The sequence below is a fragment of the Microchirus variegatus genome, assembly GCF_963457635.1.
Source record: "Microchirus variegatus genome assembly, chromosome: 7".
In the NCBI taxonomy this organism is placed as follows: domain Eukaryota; kingdom Metazoa; phylum Chordata; class Actinopteri; order Pleuronectiformes; family Soleidae; genus Microchirus; species Microchirus variegatus.
In genome coordinates, this window is record NC_139808.1 from 28,800,325 (window position 1) to 28,818,741 (window position 18,417).

At 41.1% G+C, this 18,417-nt stretch overlaps 1 protein-coding gene across 1 annotated transcript; it reads right to left on the reverse strand.

The window, feature by feature from the left end:
- Positions 1-347: 347 nt before the first annotated feature.
- Positions 348-12,896, reverse strand: slc7a14a (solute carrier family 7 member 14a; the record flags this gene model as incomplete). Its single annotated transcript, XM_083892035.1, has 9 exons — positions 348-634; positions 3,063-3,299; positions 3,394-3,892; positions 4,788-4,935; positions 5,026-5,234; positions 8,099-8,245; positions 8,345-8,562; positions 10,499-10,735; positions 12,590-12,896. The coding sequence occupies 9 exons, from the start codon at positions 12,894-12,896 to the stop codon at positions 348-350; spliced, it is 2,289 nt and encodes a 762-aa protein (XP_083748161.1).
- Positions 12,897-18,417: the final 5,521 nt, after the last annotated feature.

Sequence of the window (18,417 nt, forward strand, 5' to 3'; positions counted from 1 at the left end):
TCATATCAACACTAGATCTCAGACTGGACTCCACGCTCTGACGCTGACGCCGTGCGTCGCTGTTTCTCGCTAACGTCTGCACTTTGGTCTCGTGGTAAGTGAGTGAATAACAAGTGACCACGAGTGATAAGAAAACTCATGATATGAAAAACAACTCCTCCTCCACTGCCGGAAAACAATCTAGCCCAAGGGTTAGACACAAAGAAATACACACACACACATGCAGACATGCACACACACACACACACACACACACAGATGCACTCACACAACTGTCCCCCCCCCTCTCTTTCCTCAGGTAACACACAAGGCAGTACATTCAGGGTGAAACAGAGTCAGTCCCCCCTTCAGAAATCCATCGGGTCTTCCTCGGCGAGGCCTCGCTTCCTGTCGCCGCCCTGCGATGACACGCCCTCGCCGCCAGGTTGGCCCTGAGGAGGAGGAGGACGAGGAGGAGGCGGAGTCTGCCCCGAACCACCCTCAGTGGGCGGGTAGAAGTCGTCGTCGAAGCCGCAGAAGCCTTCGTCCACGCCTTGGTCGTAGCGCTGGTAGGTGGAGGCGTGCACCTCGTTCTCTCTGGCCGTGATCTCCAGAGTGCTGTTCCACATGCCGTAGCCAAAGTAGATCAGGACGCCTGGAAAGACCAGGGTAGACGCATCAGTGTGTACCTCACCAGGGTGTCAGCGGGATTAAAAATCCAAATTATAAGATCAAAAATTGAAATCATGAGATAAAAAGTCATAATTACGACACAAAAAGTTGAAATCGAGATAAAAAGACATAATTATGAGATAAAAAGTCATATTTCTGAGTTAAAAGGTTGAAATTATGAGATAAAATGTCATAATTATGAGATGAATAGTCATACTTGTGAGATGAAGTCATAATTACGACATAAAAAGTAATTATTATGAGATAAAAAGTCATATTTCTGAGTTAAAAAGTTGAAATGATGAGATAAAAAGTCATAATTGTGAGATAAAAAGTCATCATTCTGAGATAAAAAGTAAATATGAGATAAAAAGTCATAATTGTGAGATAAAAAGTCATCATTCTGAGATAAAAAGTAAATATGAGATAAAAAGTCATAATTATGAGGGAAATAGTCATAATTCTGACATAAAAAGTTATAATTCGGAAATAAAAAGTAAATGAGATAAAAAGTCATAATTCTGAAATAAAAAGTCATAATAATGAGATTAAAAGTAATAAAAATTACGGGATTAAATCATTTTTAGGAAAATTAAGGCCCTATAAAGTATTTAAAAAGTATTTACAAGATAAAAAAGTCTAAATTATGAGATAAAATGTCATACTTCTGAGATAAAAGTCATAATTATGAGGAAAAAGTCATAATTCTGAAATAAAAAGTCCTAATTTTGAGATAAAATTCATCATTCTGAGGAAAAAAAGTCATAATTCTGATATATATATATATTTATAAAGTTAAGATTGCACATTCTGAGAGTGGTCGACTTTTTTCCTCGTAGTTTCGACTTCTTATCTTGAATATCTATGAATTATGACTTACTTTGAGGATGTTTTTATTATCAAGGCTAAGTTTTACCGCTATGGGCTTGGGTGAAAATGGCGATAAGGTCTTAAAATATTTAGAGAAGGTCTTGAAATAGTCTTAAAAAGGTGTTGAAATGAACCTCAGGATTCCTGCATATACCCCGCTCACTACAGGGGAAAACGATATGCAAATTAAAAAAAAAAAAAAACAGGAAACCTCCACTGTAAAAACTGTTGCTCCCAAAAACTGCTCAGCTGCAATCGATCTGACTGAATCTGAGCGGCGTTAAAAACAACAGAAGAGCAACGACTTGAACCACATGTGCAGACACAGATGCTCCAGAAGATACAGCAGAGACAGGAAGTGAAAGTGAAAGGAGACGTCTCTTTTTCCTTCATCGTTAACAAGGAAAAACAAAGGAAAACAGACACTCGCTCGGTTATAGAGCCAATAAAAAAATGAGTCATTTTTTAAAAAGAAAAAACGTCATCGCTCCATTGTTAAGATCTGAAGTGACTCATTGTTTTTACGGTCAGTCGCCATCTGTTCAGGACGACCACTGCTGTGGATCTTGGCTTTAAAGCTGCCATAGAGTGGTCCTACACTCTTAATAAAGTAGAACCATAGAAGGTTCTGCGACTTGTCCTCATAGGAGAACCCTTTTTGGCCCTTCTTTCTTTGTGGAACCCTTTTAAAAACCCTTTATTCAGGAAAGTGGTTTTAAAGGGTTCTCTGGATCGAAATGGTTCTTACTGGAACCATTAGTGTTACCAAGAACCCTTGAAAAACCCTTTCTTCGGGGAAGCAATTGGTTCCCAGCCCTTGTAGAAGGACCCTTTTGGAACCCTTATTTCTAAGAGTGTACACTCCTAGAAATAAAAGAGCTAAGTAGAACCATATAAGGTGCTTCAGCTTGTCCTCATAGAATAACCATTATTTACCCTTTTGGAGGGTTCCACCAAGAAACCTTTTAAAACCCTTTATTCAGGAAAGGGGTTTTAAAGGGTTCTCTGGATCAAAATGGTTCTTACTGGAATCATTAGTGTTACCAAGAACCCTTTCCCAAAGAAAGGGTTTTTCCAGAAGCAAAGGGTTCCAGGTAGAACCTCAGCCCTTGTAGAAGAACCCTTTTGGAACCCTTATTTCTAAGAGTGTATAGCACATATATGTGAGTTATGGAGGTCTATTTAACCTCCGAGCGGATCGAAATCTCACCGCCAGAAGACAGAACCGTCTTGTGATTGGCCAGATACCTGGAAGTGACGTAATTAGCACGTCAGCTCTCAGAAGCGCAGCGCCCCCGTCTGGAGCGGTGGACGCACTGCTACTCATTATCAAAACATTGTTTTGACACCGACACTGTCGCAAGTGAAACACCTCCACATCGGACGTTCTTCTTCTTCTTCTGCGGTTCAATGTACGCAACCGGATTTTCCCGGACTGGAGCCCAGACCAGGGGGAGCAGCTACTCCCATAGAACGTCTGGTCTGTCGGAGCTTTGAATCCAGCAGTAAACGACAGACGTGGAAGACAAAAACTCACTCACCAATGAAGCACCAGATTGAGAAGCGCATCCAGGTGATGGCCGACAGCTTCAGCATGAGGTAAATGTTGACCAGCATGGCGGCGGCGGGCACGTAGGGCACGCACGGCGCCATGTAGGGCAGGCGCTTGGGGTTCTCGGGCTGCTGGAGGATGACGACGACGAGCAGGGCGATGGAGACGATGAAGAGGATCAGGAGCAGCAGCGCCCACCAGTGGCCTTCTCCGATGTAGCTCGCTCCTGGTTGGAGAGAAACCGAGGAAAAACGGATTTTAATTGACACTCGCACACTTTGAAATTTCAAATCCCCACGTGGATTCTGCTGTTCCCTCACCAAAAATAATGAAGGAGCAAAACGCAAAGTTGTTGATGAAGAGCAGCAGCACACACACGGTGACGGTTTTCCCCGTGGCTGGAGTGGGTCGGTCCATCTTCCCCGGGAGGCCCAGTCGGATCCTCAGCGTGTAGTAGTGCGGTCCGATCAGCTTCTTCAGCCGCCGGGTCATTCCGCTCTCCGACTCCTCCGCCTCGATGCCCGTGGTCATGTCCACCGTGCCGTAGTTGGGATGACTGGCGGCGTACGCGGTTTTGTCCGGCTTGCCGATCAGCATCTCGTTGTCGCCGAGCGACGGCAGGTTCTTGGCGCCGCAGGTGTTGGTCGGCGCGCCGCCGTACTCGTCGGCCTCGCTGGTCGGCGAGCAGGCCTCCTTCTCGCACTCGGCCAGAACGCCCTCCTTCCTCTTGTTGCTCTGCTGCTCCTCGGAGAGGAAGTTGACGAAGCCGTGGATGTCGCCCTCGGGTTGGTAACGCAACAGGAGTACGCAGAGGCTAACCTGTAGAGGAGAGGACGAGACTCAGTTAGCGGACTTTACGCAAAGACTGGGATTCACTGTTGCCCGGTGGACGTTCTGATTTAGTTTTATGTCCAGATGGAGGCAACATGTTGGGGGTGTGGCTAAAGAAACTCCACAAAGTAGCATCCATGAAAGGTTTCAGATGTGAATTCTACCACTAAAAACTTGTGCAGGTCTGATAGTATTGCTTGTCGGGTGGCATTTTTTAGATGAAGAATGCAGCATTCAAATAATGCTAAACAAAAATCACCAAAAGTTACGCACACCACAGCTATAAGAACACGTATAATAAGGGTGGGAATCTTTTACGATCTCACGATTCGATTCTGAATTTTGGGGCTACGATTCGTTTCAAAATCGATTTTCGATTCAAAAACGATTTCTGCATCAATCTATAGGTGTGCAAAGGATGATCTAATGACAAATGGAGACATTAAAGTGTCTTTTTCAGATATATAAAGTTTTAAATATCACATAAGTAACAAAAATTGCAGATTCAGGGACATTTTATATCGATTCTGAATCGTAGTAAATGAGAATCATGATTCTTATGTGAATCCATGATTTTTTTTGGTATATATATTTAAATTGTGTCTCATGCATCTCTTGGGAATACCTGATCTTGAAGAACACGGAGTAGTTTTCATAAGCAGACGAGACTATTTGTTGACTAATATCCACGTACTGCAGCTCCCTCCATCACCACAACCCCCCCTTGCTTATCTTTGTTTACATTTTCCACATACACTAATTCTATACATTTCATGCATTGGAGGGATTAACCGAGAGCATCAGCCCACATGTCAACAGTTAATAAGCCGCTGGTAAATAAATCACTGTAGCATCGTGAGCTAAATAAAGCAGCGCCACTCACCAGAGTGTAAGCCAGCAAGGTTCCTATGGACATCATCTCTATGAGGTCTCTGAGGCTGACGAGCAGCGACAGCAGAGCGGCGAGGAAGCCCGACACCACGCAGGCCACGGCGGGCGTCTCCGTGTACGAAGACACGTTTGCCAGGAACCTGAACACAGACACGGAGAACATGACGATGATGACGTGATGACGTAGGTTCATCATCGACGTCAGGTGGAGCGACTGTCACTGCACTGACTTGAAGAGCAGGCCGTCGCCCGCCATGGCGTAGATGACCCTGGGCATGGGGAACAGCGAGCCCAGCAGGGACACGGTGAGCCCGGCGATGGAGCCGACCGCCACGATGTACTTGGCGAACATGCAGCCGTGCACGGCGAACATCTCCATGAGCGGGGCGTCGGCGTCGATCTCGTCGTAGGGAACCATCAGAGTCAGGATCACGGAAACCTGGAAACGGCGGAAGAAGATTTAAATACACAAAACATCACCAGTAATGACTTCATCTGTGGATTATTTTCTCGATTAATCCAGTATTCTTTTGTCCATAAAATTTAGGTAAATGTCGAAAAATGCAGATCAGTGTTAACCAAACCTGGAAATCACATTCAGAGATTAGCAAATTATCGCATTCTGAGATTAGAAAATATTCACATTCAGAGATTGGAGAATATTCACATTCAGAGATTAGAAAATTATTGCATTCCGAGATTATAGAATGATCGCAATCTGACATTAGAAAATATTCACATTCTGAGATTAGAGAATATTCACATTCTGAGATTATAAAGGTTTTGCATGCTGAGATTAGAAAATATTTGCATTCAGAGATTAGAGAATATTCACATTCTGAGATTAAAAATATTCACATTCTGAGATTAGAGAATATTCACATTCTGAGATTAGAGAATATTCACATTCTTAGATTAGAAAATATTCACATTCTGAGATTAGAAAATATTCACATTCTTAGATTAGAAAATATTCACATTCTTAGATTATAAAAGTTTTGCATTCAGAGATTAGAAAATATTCACATTCTGAGATTAGAAAATATTCACATTCAGAGATTAGAAAATATTCACATTCTGAGATCATAAAAGTTTTGCATTCAGAGATTAGAAAATATTCACATTCTGAGATTAGAAAATATTCACATTCAGAGATTAGAAAATATTCACATTCTGAGATCATAAAAGTTTTGCCTGCTGAGATTATAAAATATTCACATTCAGAGATTATACAAATTTTGCATGCCAAGAATAGAAAATTATTGCATTCTGAGATAATCCAGTTTTACGGCATTTAAAGTGTTAAGTGTAAAAAATAATATCAATTTAAAATAAAGACAGTCATGAGAGCTCGTCTGCGCCTACATAGACTGTCCAAGAATATACTGAATAGCCACCAGGGGGAGTTATTTTTGCTTAATGACTCATTACTCAGCGCCCATTTAGAGGAAACATTACAGAGAAGTTGATCGATGTGGTTGGAAAACAAATCATCACTGTCCTTTTCCTCTGAAAATCAACGTGACCTCATGATGCGACCGAACGTTTGAGGACGGACGTCGAGGCCTTGTTTTCTCAGCCTTTATAAAGAATGTTCTAATTCCATAAAGATGTCAATAGTGACTCAGACAAAGTGTTCAACTGGAGCCAAGCGTGTCTGACATGTGAAATCATGCAGGGCCGTCTGTCGCTGTGCAACTGTGCTGCGTTACAGGGATTTGCTTGAACACATCACAGAGAAGAAGAAGAATCAGTTTCTCTGTAGTAGCCATGTACGTGTGAGCCGTTTAAACGCCAGACTACTAATCCAGGTGTTGTTCTGAAAAGGCAAATCCTGCAAAATGCAAGCGAGTTTGCACACGAGGGGATTTTCTGTGATATTGTACCAACTGACGCTCGCCCTAAGAGCAAGACTCCAGCGTGTTTTTCTCTCCACATGCACCACAGTAACAGGATCCAGATGGGAACACAAAGAGAGAATGAGATCAGACGCGTAACGATGGATATTAAAGGCTGGTGGAGAAGCAACACGAGTCAGGGCTGATATGAATTAGCAGATGAGACACAAGTTTTTCAAAGAGTCGCTCTCTGCGCCGAGAAGCGCTGCGTCCTGATAGGCCGGTGGTACACGGCGGTTACCCGTAGCAACAGCCGCGCGGCGCTTAATGTGTCAAAGTTAGAAATGTGGTGTCTGGACAGGAGGGGGCGGGGCCACGTCAGCGTTATGGGGTAGAACTTCCACATCTGACTCTTATTTATAGGTTCAGAGGTCACATCTTCAGGCTTCATAGAATAGTGATAATTGTGCGAACGTCACAAAAAAGACAATTTTTCTTCAATTTTTGTTCATAGAAAACTGAGAAGAAATAGAAATGTGACATATTTTTGCAAAAAATTTTATTTTTGCAAAAGTATTTGAGTACTTTTTTCCTCAGGTGCTCAGAAACTTCATATTGCACATTTCTATAGCTTCTGTATACACTCTTAGAAATAAGGGTTCCAAAAGTGTTCTTCTACAAGGGCTGAGGTTCTACCTGGAACCATTTGTTTTTCAAGGGTTCTTGGTAACACTAACGGTTCCAGTAAGAACCATTTTGATCCAGAGAACCCTTTAAAACCCCTTTCCTGAATGAAGGGTTTTAAAAGGTGTCTTGGTGGAACCCTCCAAAAGGGTTCCAGGTGGAACCTTTATAAAAAAAAAGGTTCTACCTGGAACCAAAAAGTGTTCTCCTATGAGGACAAGCCAAAGAACCTTATATGGTTCTACTTAAAACTTTTATTAATAAGAGTGTACACTCTTAGAAATAAGGGTTCCAAAAGTGTTCTTCTACAAAGGCCTGAGGTTCTACCTGGAACCATTTGTTTTTCAAGGGTCCCAGTAAGAACCATTTTGATCCAGAGAACCCTTTAAAACCCCTTTGCTGAATAAAGAGTTTTAAAAGGGTTCATGGTAACGCTAAGGGTTTCAGGTGGAACCTTTTTAAAAGGATCTACCTGGGACCAATGAGGACAAGCCGAAGAACCTTATACGGTTCTACTTAGCTCTTTTTTAGCTCTTATTTCTAAGAGTGTAAGAGGTTTAAAGGAAACATCGAAGGCTTGAAAAGAAGTCACTGAAATCCACTTTTCCTTGTACGACACATAAGGTTTTGATTTAAAAAATGTGATGTTATCGTACAAAATGAACGCAGCGAGCCAAGTCACTCCACCTCACTATCACGTTAAATGACTCATGAGTTTGATACGCAGATAAAAACAGGATTAAGGTGTTGTTCTTAAACCTCGTCCTCGGGGGAAACTCACAGAGACGTAGGCGGTGAGGCAGGTGATGAGCGAGGCCGTGATGGCGTACGGGATGGAGGTGTTGGGGCTCTTGGCCTCTTCGCCTGTTGTCGCGATGATGTCGAAGCCGATGAAGGCGTAGAAACAGGTGGCCGCTCCCTGCATCACCTGGAGGTAAACAACAACAACAAAAAAAGAAAACAGCGACGGTTACGAACGAGGCGACGGATCGCTCGTCGTCTCCCGCGTCGCTCTTCGGATACCGACCCCCGACCAGCCGAACGGCAGGAACCTCCCCTCGTCCCAGTTCTCGCCGTTGACGAAGAAGAGCCCGGCGATCATGATGAAGACCCACACGACCAGGTTGATGACGTTCAGGACGTTGTTGAAGCCCACGGAGTTCTTCACGCCCAGCGCCACGATCACCGTCACGAGCAGCGCGATGAGCAGCGCTAGCAGGTCGGGGTACGACTGCTCGCCTTTACCTGAAGGAGGGAACGCGGGTAAGATTAGCTAGCGGTTAGCATTGTTTGTTTATTGATTAATCAGTAGTTTAGACCTAAAAGATTGGTGAGGTGCTTCAAGAGGAGCCTTAAATCCGTGTCCATTTTTTTTAAAACTGTAGTGCATTAGTTTCAAATTTACTGAGAATAATAGAATAATTCACAACATGCTAATGCTGCACACAGGAAGTGATTGGTTTTATGTCAACACAGAAGGAGGCAAAGAGAGTATGTAGAGCAAGATAGTCGTAAACATGTCAGCGTGTCTAAGAAAACCTAAAAGAAGCACCTAAGGAAATTCGACAGTCATGGATATCATGGGGCTAACGCTTCGTGGCCCCACCCACCTCTGCACTGCTGCCGTATACACACAAGTGCTCCCTCAGACAGCGCTGATAGTATTGCTCGACAGAGCCCAGCTTCACCGTGCAAGTGTTTCTCACGTCGTCTGTCTGTGTTCACGAAAACCAAACAGAGGCCAAATAATAATAACAGCAACGAGCTAACGGCGCCACAAGTCATGTACTGCAGCTTTAAATTTGGCAAAAACAAAAATATGCCCGTTAAGGTGTTTTTGTAAGATTTTAAAGATGCAACATCCTTCAATTTGGTTGCCAGTTATACATATTTTGGACTTTTACTTGATATCTATTTAAAAGATTGTGTCCTCTAAGGCAGGGGTGTGTCAAACATACGGCCCTTGGGACCTCCAGGGGGCCCAGGATGAATTTGTGAACATTTCACAGTATGATTAGAAATGAATCATACTGTGAAATATTATATTTCCAGTTCCAGACTTATTTTTCATGCTGTTTTGTAAACTTTACTTAATTTAATGGGGAAACATGTTGACTGCTTGTTGTTCATAGGTTATTGTGTTATTATTTGACTGGTCTGGCCCACTTTAGATCAAACTAATATGAGTTTGACGCCCTTGCTCCCAGGCTTCCTTCAGTTAAAATGGACATACGACGCGTTTAGAACGTGCTTTGTCGGCGTCATTCATGAATCTAATTCACCGTGTTCTTATTTGACATAGAGTGTGATTGACAGCAGATTCAACTCTGGAAAACACAGAGAGGTATTTTCAGCCTCCAGGGTGTGGACGACATGACGGTTTTATTTTCAGCAGGAAGAGGAAACGGTCGAGAACAGCTGGCCTGTAGCTGCTGGTCATGTGACCGACGACCGCTAGCTTTTGTCAGCGTCCAACAGGAAAGGACTGGCAGGACAGTGTCGTCCAGATAGCAAAGCAGTTGGCACACACACACACACACACACACACACACACACACACACACAGCTATAGCGTTACACCGCGTTAGCGCACATTTCCATTGATGGTACGGAAGATTATGACATGGAAAACAAACCAAGAGTTTCCATCATGACATAACAGTAGATATGGTTTATTAAACTCTAAAAGGCAAACGTAGATTGTAGACTGTTGGGAAATGTTTTATTTAAAGAAAATTAAACTCTTCATTATAGCTGAAGATAATTCCTTATTTATTTATTAATTTTTTTTGTATTTACCATGAAGAATTAGAGGAAAATACAGTAACACTTTAGATTAGAGAACACATTCACCGTTAACTATGTTCTTACTAACATGCATATAAGTCGCATACTAGCCCTTTATTAGTCAATATTAAAAACAATCTTAATTCATGTCATTATAGAGGTAGAATAAGGTGTTAGCTTAAATATCTTTTTTCTTTTTTTCTCTCAAAAATAATAAAAGTAATGTTTCACCTGAATCAGGTGTTGGAGCAGGGCAACATCTAAAACATGGCAGGGTTCCGTGTTCCCTGAGGACCAGGATTGGGAAACACTGAGCTATTTCGTTGTGTTTGCATGAAGCATTAGATCCAATCAGGCTTCACACACACACACACACACACACACTTCAACTCACCGAGGCCGTTGAGCGTCCCGATGTGGGCGATCATGAAGTTGCTGATGCTGTGGTTGGCCAGCGAGTCGGCCATGCTGCTGAGCGCCGACGCCCCCGCCGCCGTGCCGATCAGATACTCCAGGATCAGGTTCCAGCCGATGAAGAAGGCCACGCACTCGCCCACCGTCACGTAGCTGTACGTGTACGCCGAGCCCGTGGTCTTTGGCACGCGCACGCCAAACTCTGCGTAGCAAACTCCTGTGGGGGAAACAAACGGACAGAGGCTGAATATCACGTGACGGCATTAATATATTATATTCCAAGTGAAAGACTACGCTGAGGTTATTGATAGGCCCATTAAGGTAGTGGTAAAATATCCCTCGAGTGTCTCTGGTATTATAGCTTTGCCCGTACAGTCTTTCTGACCTTGTAATAATTGAGTAGTTATTAAAAGGCCTTTCACATGAATCATCTCAGTGTAACGCTGATATGAGCGGAACGTCATCGTCAGTCTAGTGTGTGTGTGTGTGAGACGAGACGAGTGGATTAAGTAACTGGAATTAACCCTTAGAACACGGAACATCTCGGCTGCTTTTGTTAAAACATACTCTCTTAGATATAAAAGTGCCAAGTAGAACCATATAAGGTTATTTGGCTTGTCCTCATAGGATCAAAATGGTTCTTACTGGAACCATTAGTGTTACCAAGAACCCTTGGAAAAAAAAACCTTTCTTTGGGAAAGGGTTTTTGAGAAGCAAATGGTTCCAGGTAGAATCTCAGCCCTTGTAAAAGGACCGTTTTGGAACCCTTATTTCTACTCTTAGAAATAAAAGTGCTAAGTAGAACCATATAAGGTTCTTTGGCTTGTCCTCATAGGAGAACCCTTTTTGGCTCCAGGTAGAACCTTTTTCCACCTGGAACCCTTTTGGAGGATTCCATCAAGAACCCTTTTAAAACCCTTTATTCAGGAGAGGGGTTTTAAATGGTTCTCTGGATCAAAATGGTTATTACTGAAACCATTAGTGTTACCAAGTACCCTTGAAAAACCCTTTCCAGAGAAAGGGTTTTTCAGATGCAAATGGTTCCAGGTAGAACCTCAGCCCTTGTAAAAGGACCCTTTTGGAACCCTTATTTCTACTCTTAAAATAAAAGTGCTAAGTAGAACCATATAAGGTTCTTCGGCTTGTCCTCATAGGAGAACCCTTTTTGGCTCCAGGTAGAACCTTTTTCTAAAGAGATCAGAATGTCTAAACTCTAAGAAATAAGGGTTCCAAAAGGGTTCTTCTACAAGGGCTGAGGTTCTACCTGGAACCATTTGCTTCTGAAAAAGGGTTCTTGGTGACACTAATGGTTCCAGTAAGAACCGGTTTGATCCAGAGAACCCTTCAAAACCCCTTTCCTGAATAAAGGGTTTTAAAGGGGTTCTTGGTGGATCCCTCCAAAAGGGTTCCAGGTGGAACCTTTATAAAAAGGTTCTACCTGAAGCCAAAAAGGGTTCTCCTATGAGGACAAGCCGAAGAACCTTACCTTAACCCTTTTTGGCTCAAGGTAGAACCTTTTTATAAAGGTTCCACCAGGAACCCTTTTGGAGGGTTCCACCAAGAACCCCTTTAAAACCCTTTATTCAGGAAAGGGGTTTTAAAGGGTTCTCTGGATCAAAATGGTTCTTACTGGAACCATTAGTGTTACCAAGAACCCTTGAAAAACCCTTTCTTCCGGAAAAGGGTTTTTCAGAAGCAAATGGTTCCAGGTAGAACCTCAGCCCTTGTAGAAGGACCCTTTTGGAACCCTTATTTCTAAGAGTGTATACAAAGGCTATAGAAATGTGCAAAATAAAGTTTCTTATCTTCTTATTTTTTCTTCAGCACAATCTTTAGGCAACGCGATGACCAACTATATAAAGACACCTGAGCAAAAAAGTACTCAAATACTTGAAAATTGCCTTGAATTTGTGAAAATGTTGCAAAAATACGTCACACAACGTACAATGTACATATTCCATTAAGAACCAGGATGTAAAAAAGACGGAAAAAAGTGCTTTTCCCTCAAAAATAAGGACATTTCTAAGTGACCCCAAACTTTTGAACGGTAGTGTGCTTGTGTTTGCCTCACCTGACAGTATGGACGCCACGGCGGCAATAATGAAGGACACGATGACCCCCGGGCCGGCCATTTCCTTAGCGACCAGCCCGGAGACCACGTACATCCCCGTCCCTACGCAGCTGCCCACGCCCAGCGACACCAGGTCCACCGTGGACAACACTCGGGCCAGTCTGGTGCCGTGGGAGCTGGTGCCAGTCATGGCTGAATCCAACATGGACTCCACGGGTTTGGTCCTCAGGACGCGGGACGTGAACGTGTTCCACGCCGCGCCCCACTGCACCCGGCGAGGGTCCAGCTTTCCTGCCACGCCGCTCATTCTGAGAGCTTCAGGTCAGAGTCTGAGGAGGAAGATTCTGATTCTTTAGTCCTTGTGAAGAACGATCTGGAGTCCAAACGATTCAGCAGGAATCTCCTGGTTCAGATGAAAGTCGCCTCAGTTCTTCTCCACATGGTGAGAGACAGAGAGTTACCCTGAAACACAAAGGTGAGAGGATGCTTTAATATTAGAGTCCACACACACACATCACAGAAACTTAATATGCAGTCGTCTTGTTGCTATAGTAACTGAGCTTATGACCGATGATGATGATGATGATGATGATGATGATGAGAGCTGAATAGTATTCTCTTGTGTTTGTTACGGTGGCCTTGAGGTGCAAAACACAAGCGCATATCAAAAAACGCAGAAGCAGAATCAAAAGTGTTTTGATTTCTGTTTGTGTTTTCTGCTTTTGCGTTTTTTTGATTTGCATTTGTGTTTTCTGCTTTTGCGTTTTTTTGATTTGCATTTGTGTTTTTGGGTTTGCGTTTGTGTTTTCTGCTTTTGCGTTTTTGGTTTAGTGTTTGTTTTTTTGTTTTGCGTTTGCGTGTTTTGATTTGAGTGTTTTGTTTTGCATTTGTGTTTTTTGATTTGCGTTTGTGTTTTCTGATTTTGCATTTGTGATTTTTGGTTTGTGTTTTTGCATTTGCGTTTTTGCATTTGTTTTCTGCTTTTGCGTTCGTTTCTGCTTATGGGATTGTGTTTTCTGCTTTTGTGTTTGTATTTTCTGCTTTTGCGTTTGTGTTTTTTTAGTTGCATTTGTGTTTGTGATTTGCATTGGTGTTTTTGCGTTTGTTTTCTGCTTTTGCGCTTGTGTTTTCTGATTTTGCTTTTGTGTTTTCTGCTTTTGCGTTTGTGTTTTTTTGTTTTGCGTTTGTGTTTCCTGATTTTGCGTTTGTGTTTTCTGCTTTAGCGTTTGTGTGTTTTGATTTGCGTTTCCGTTTTGACTTAATTTGTTTGTGTTTTCTGCTTTTGCGTTTTTCGGTTTTGCGTTTGTGTTTTGCACCTCAGGGCCACCGTAGTTTGGAGCATATAAAGTCATTCAGTTTAAACACATGCACACATTTATGTTTAGTTTAAATTATCATCGTCCAATCTGCTGCTGCTCCACGAGTCCTAATAGAGCTGTCGTTATTATTTAAAGATGATTCTGCTGTTAGCTTCACAGAGCTAGACTCTCTGTCACCGTGGTGCCGCGCTGAAGCTCTTCATCTTTATCTAAATTCAGTGCGAGCTACACTTTTAAAACAGGCTGAAAATGTGTTGAATAAAAGACGAGTTCAAACTTATTGACATCCCAATTTAGAGATTGTTTTTACGGTCATTAACCGTTCACCTTTCTCACTCTCTTCACAGCAGCGGACGAAAACATTCACCAAATCGTCCACTTTGGACAACAAGAGCGAGGTACTGAACAAACATAGGACGTACTCCACCTGCCTCTGAGCGATCGTTTGAGGCACTCGAAAAATAGCAGCAATTACCCGGCTGGTTAAGCAGAATAGGCCTGTGCTGCTATTGTCGCTGCTTACTCACAGTGTGAGTCGTTACTATCTACTATCTACTACCTGCTGTTTATGAAATCAACTTCATTCCAAAGATAATAAATTCAGCTCATGAAACCGGACAATTAGCGTCAAAGATATTCGATTGTGGCGCGTACGCTCTGTCCGTTATTGTCAATTAACAACCGATTACAAAGAAGAAATGAAATCCATGAAGTTCTATAATCCAAAATTGAATTTCTACATGACGTCAGCACCATTAATGAGACGTGTGTGGTTTTATCTTCTTAAATGTGAATATCATCTTCGTTTCTTTGCTCCACGTAAACAAAGAAATCATTCAAACTGAATCATTTTGGTTTGTAGACAAAAACAAAGACGTTGGAGAACATCTTCATTTCCAGGTTTGACAGCATTTTCTGACCAAACGATGCCTCCTTGTTGCAGCCCTAAAGCATTGCACAGTATATTTATTATGTCATGACAAATATTTAACAGGCAGATTAATATTAACTCATCTCAGGTTGTTCCTGTGGTGTGGAGAGTGTGTGAACAGCCATAGATCAACAAAAGCCAAGCGACACAAAGCACGTTTGGCAGCAGGTGCTCCATCTGCTCTGAAAGTTTACCTTACCATTATTTCCTGGGACAAAGGTTAGCCCCGTTAGACCAACTGTACACAGTATGTCCACAGCAGCCGCAGCAGCATCACAGTGCTGCATATGCACTACCGTTCAAAAGTTTGGGCTCACCTATACAGTGTTTGTTGTGTTTTCCATTAAAAGTCAGACTTTTATTCATCAAAAGAGTTGCAAAATGAATAGTAAATATAGTCAAGACATTGACAAGATTAGAAATAATGACTTTTCAGCTGTGCTAACATCATCGCACAAGGGTTTTCTAATCATCCAATCGTCTTCTAACACCATTAGCAAACACAATGTACCATTAGAACACTGGAAATGGGCCTCTATACACCTATGTACATATTCCATTAAAAACCAGACGTTTGCAGCTAGAATAGTTGTTTACCACATTAACAATGTATAGAGTGTATTTCTGATTCATTTAATGTTATATTCATTGAAAAAAGAGTTATTCCTTGAAAAATAGACTTTTTTTAAAAAAATCTCAAAATTGTAATTTTTTTTCTCAAAAACTAATTTTTTTCTCAAAAATTTTACTTTTTTTTCTCAAAAAAATTTAAAAAATGTTCTCAACATTTTAATTTTTTTCCTCAAAATGAAATTCTTTTTCTCATAATTTATAATTTTTTCTTAAAATTGTTATTTTCTTCTCAAAACCAAATTTTTATCAAAAATGTTTTCCCCTCAAAATATATACACCTATCCATTAAAAACCAGACGTTTGCAGCTAGAATAGTCGTTTATCACATTAACAATGTATAGTTAGTGTATTTATGATTCATTTAATGTTATATTCATTGAAAAAAAAGGGCTTTTCCTTCAAAAATAAGGACATTTCTAAGTGAGCCCAAACTTTTGAACAATACTGTACGTTAACTGAGCTAAGCTAATCTCTTCTATATAGACTATAATAGAGTTTCTAACAAAGGACAAGGACAGACACAGGTCAGCCTGTTCCATTACTTACTTACTTAAATTGATGGCTGTTTACTGTAACTTCACAGTCATGTAATAAATGACTGTTCCTATATTAATTCTGTGTTTTACTGATGAATCACAGTCGGTAAACAAGCCTTCTGTAACAGCCATATTAAGTTATTGTCATTAGATTATGCATCCAGGCTTCAACTCGTGTTTATTTTCTCTTTTAACCGATGAGTTTGGTCCATAAAAACACAGACAATGTAAATGAAATGTAAAATCCGATATAATCCAAATTCAAAAATCATATACTGTACAAAAGCAAAAGCATTTTAGCTGAGTCACGCTTGGGCTCGACAGCTTCATACGTTCATAAATGATCTAAGATGACTATTATCCCAAAAAAGTGCTATCATCCCATCCCTAAAAAACAGATAATATTCACATTTAAGAAGCTGAAAACACTGAGAGCTTGTTATAACGATGAATTAATTATCCAAAAATAGTTTGTTAATAATTTACAAGACAGAAACTACATGGACATGGAAGCTCAATAATGACTTCTCCACGGGAAAAGAGAAAATATGATTAGACGCGACGTAAACAGCAGCAGGTGGTTCTTTCTTTTCCAACGGCAGCGTCTCCATGATGATGATGATGATGATGATGATGTTGTGTTTATCCCCTGACTCTGAGCACAAAGACGCAGACTGTGCTGTAAACATGTGAACGACTGAGGTTTGCATGCTGCCAGGAAATAAAATAAAACCCATTTAAACACAAACAAAACAGCACGATCGGTTGTGTGTAAGCCACGCGCTGCTATTGTGCTCATCCAATCTTCACTGTTACAGCGATAAACAAACGATCTGCCAAAGTGCTGCCTGTTTAAAGATCAATAGTTGAAATAATCCTGCCATTACAGTCATCGTCAGTCATCTTAGCGATGGTGTGTTTCCCTCTGCAGACGACTCAGCTGTCAGAGCATCCATCCCTGTGTCTAATCGGCCGTGACTAAGCTTGTCCTGAATGACTGGTTGTAAAGAAAAATGGAGCTGATTGAGCTCTCATTGACTTTCTTAGCAAGTGTTTCAGTGTTAGCATTTGTGATACACACCGAATCAACACGGCAACTGACACCAGGGCAAACGACCAGTATCTTCATCTCCAAGTTAACCACTGCTTTTGGGGGGAAGTTGTGGATAGAGAGTGTCTGAATATGAGTATGAGTCAGCATATACTTACAAGCCTATACGTTCAAAAGTTTGGGGTCACTTAGAAATGTTTGATTTTTGAAGGAAAAAGCACTTTTTTTTCAATGAATATAATACCTTTTGAGAAAGAAATCCACATTTTGAGATTAAATATAAATATATATATATATTGAGGGGGAAAAAATTGAGATCAAAATTTAATTTTGAGGGGAAAAAATCGGAAAAAAAATACATTTTAAGGGGGAAAAAAATTGACATTTTTGAGGAAAACAATTGACATTTTTGAGGAAAAAAAGTAAATTTTTTGAGGGAAAAAAAGTAAAATTTTTGAGAAAAAATTGAGAAAAAAAGTCAAATTTTGAGATTTTTTAAAATGTCCTTATTTTTCAAGGAAAATCACTTTTTTCAATGAATATAACATTAAATGAATCAGGAAACACTCTATTCTACTCTATTCTAGCTGCAAACGTCTGGTTTTTAATGGAATATATACATAGGTGTATAGAGGCCCATTTCCAGTGTTCTAATGGTGCGTTGTGTTTGCTAATGGCGTTAGAAGGCTATTGGATGATTAGAAAACCATTGAAAACCCTTATGTTACTGATGTTAGCACAGATGAAAACAGTTTTGCTGGTATCTTCAAAGTATCTTCTATCAAAGTTTGAAATGGAATAATCTCTGTTTGGTTTTTACTAAAGTCACAGTATCTGCAGCGAGAACACAGCAGCGTGTGATCGTGCACAGGCAGAGAACCCTTGGGAACTCCTTATATGGACATCCTGTGTGTTTATAGGTCATATTTCCAGGCTTTACAAAATGCAGTTTTGGGGCCCGAGCACAAATGGCAGGGGCTCAAACGAAAACCTATTGTTATCCTTCAGATTATTGTTATTATATGTGGCTTTCTGATCATTTTTGAGCGGGTTAACGTGCATAAAAAAAGTCACAAAATAGACAGTTTGTTCTATTATTTTTGTGTATAATTGCGAGCAAATTTCCATTTTTGAGTACTTGGTGAAATTGAAAAAAGTAGGGGGGGAAAAGGATATGAGACACTCTATTTCATTCCTAAAGGTGACAATCCAGGCCGTGTCTCGCTGATTTCCATGAACTGATCTGGTCTTAAGTTTCATCCGAGAGCGTTAGATTTCACTTCACTTTGAGTGTTGTAAAGCCACGGCTAAGCTATATAGCATCAAACCACATGACGCACGAGGAAATCACAAGTTTC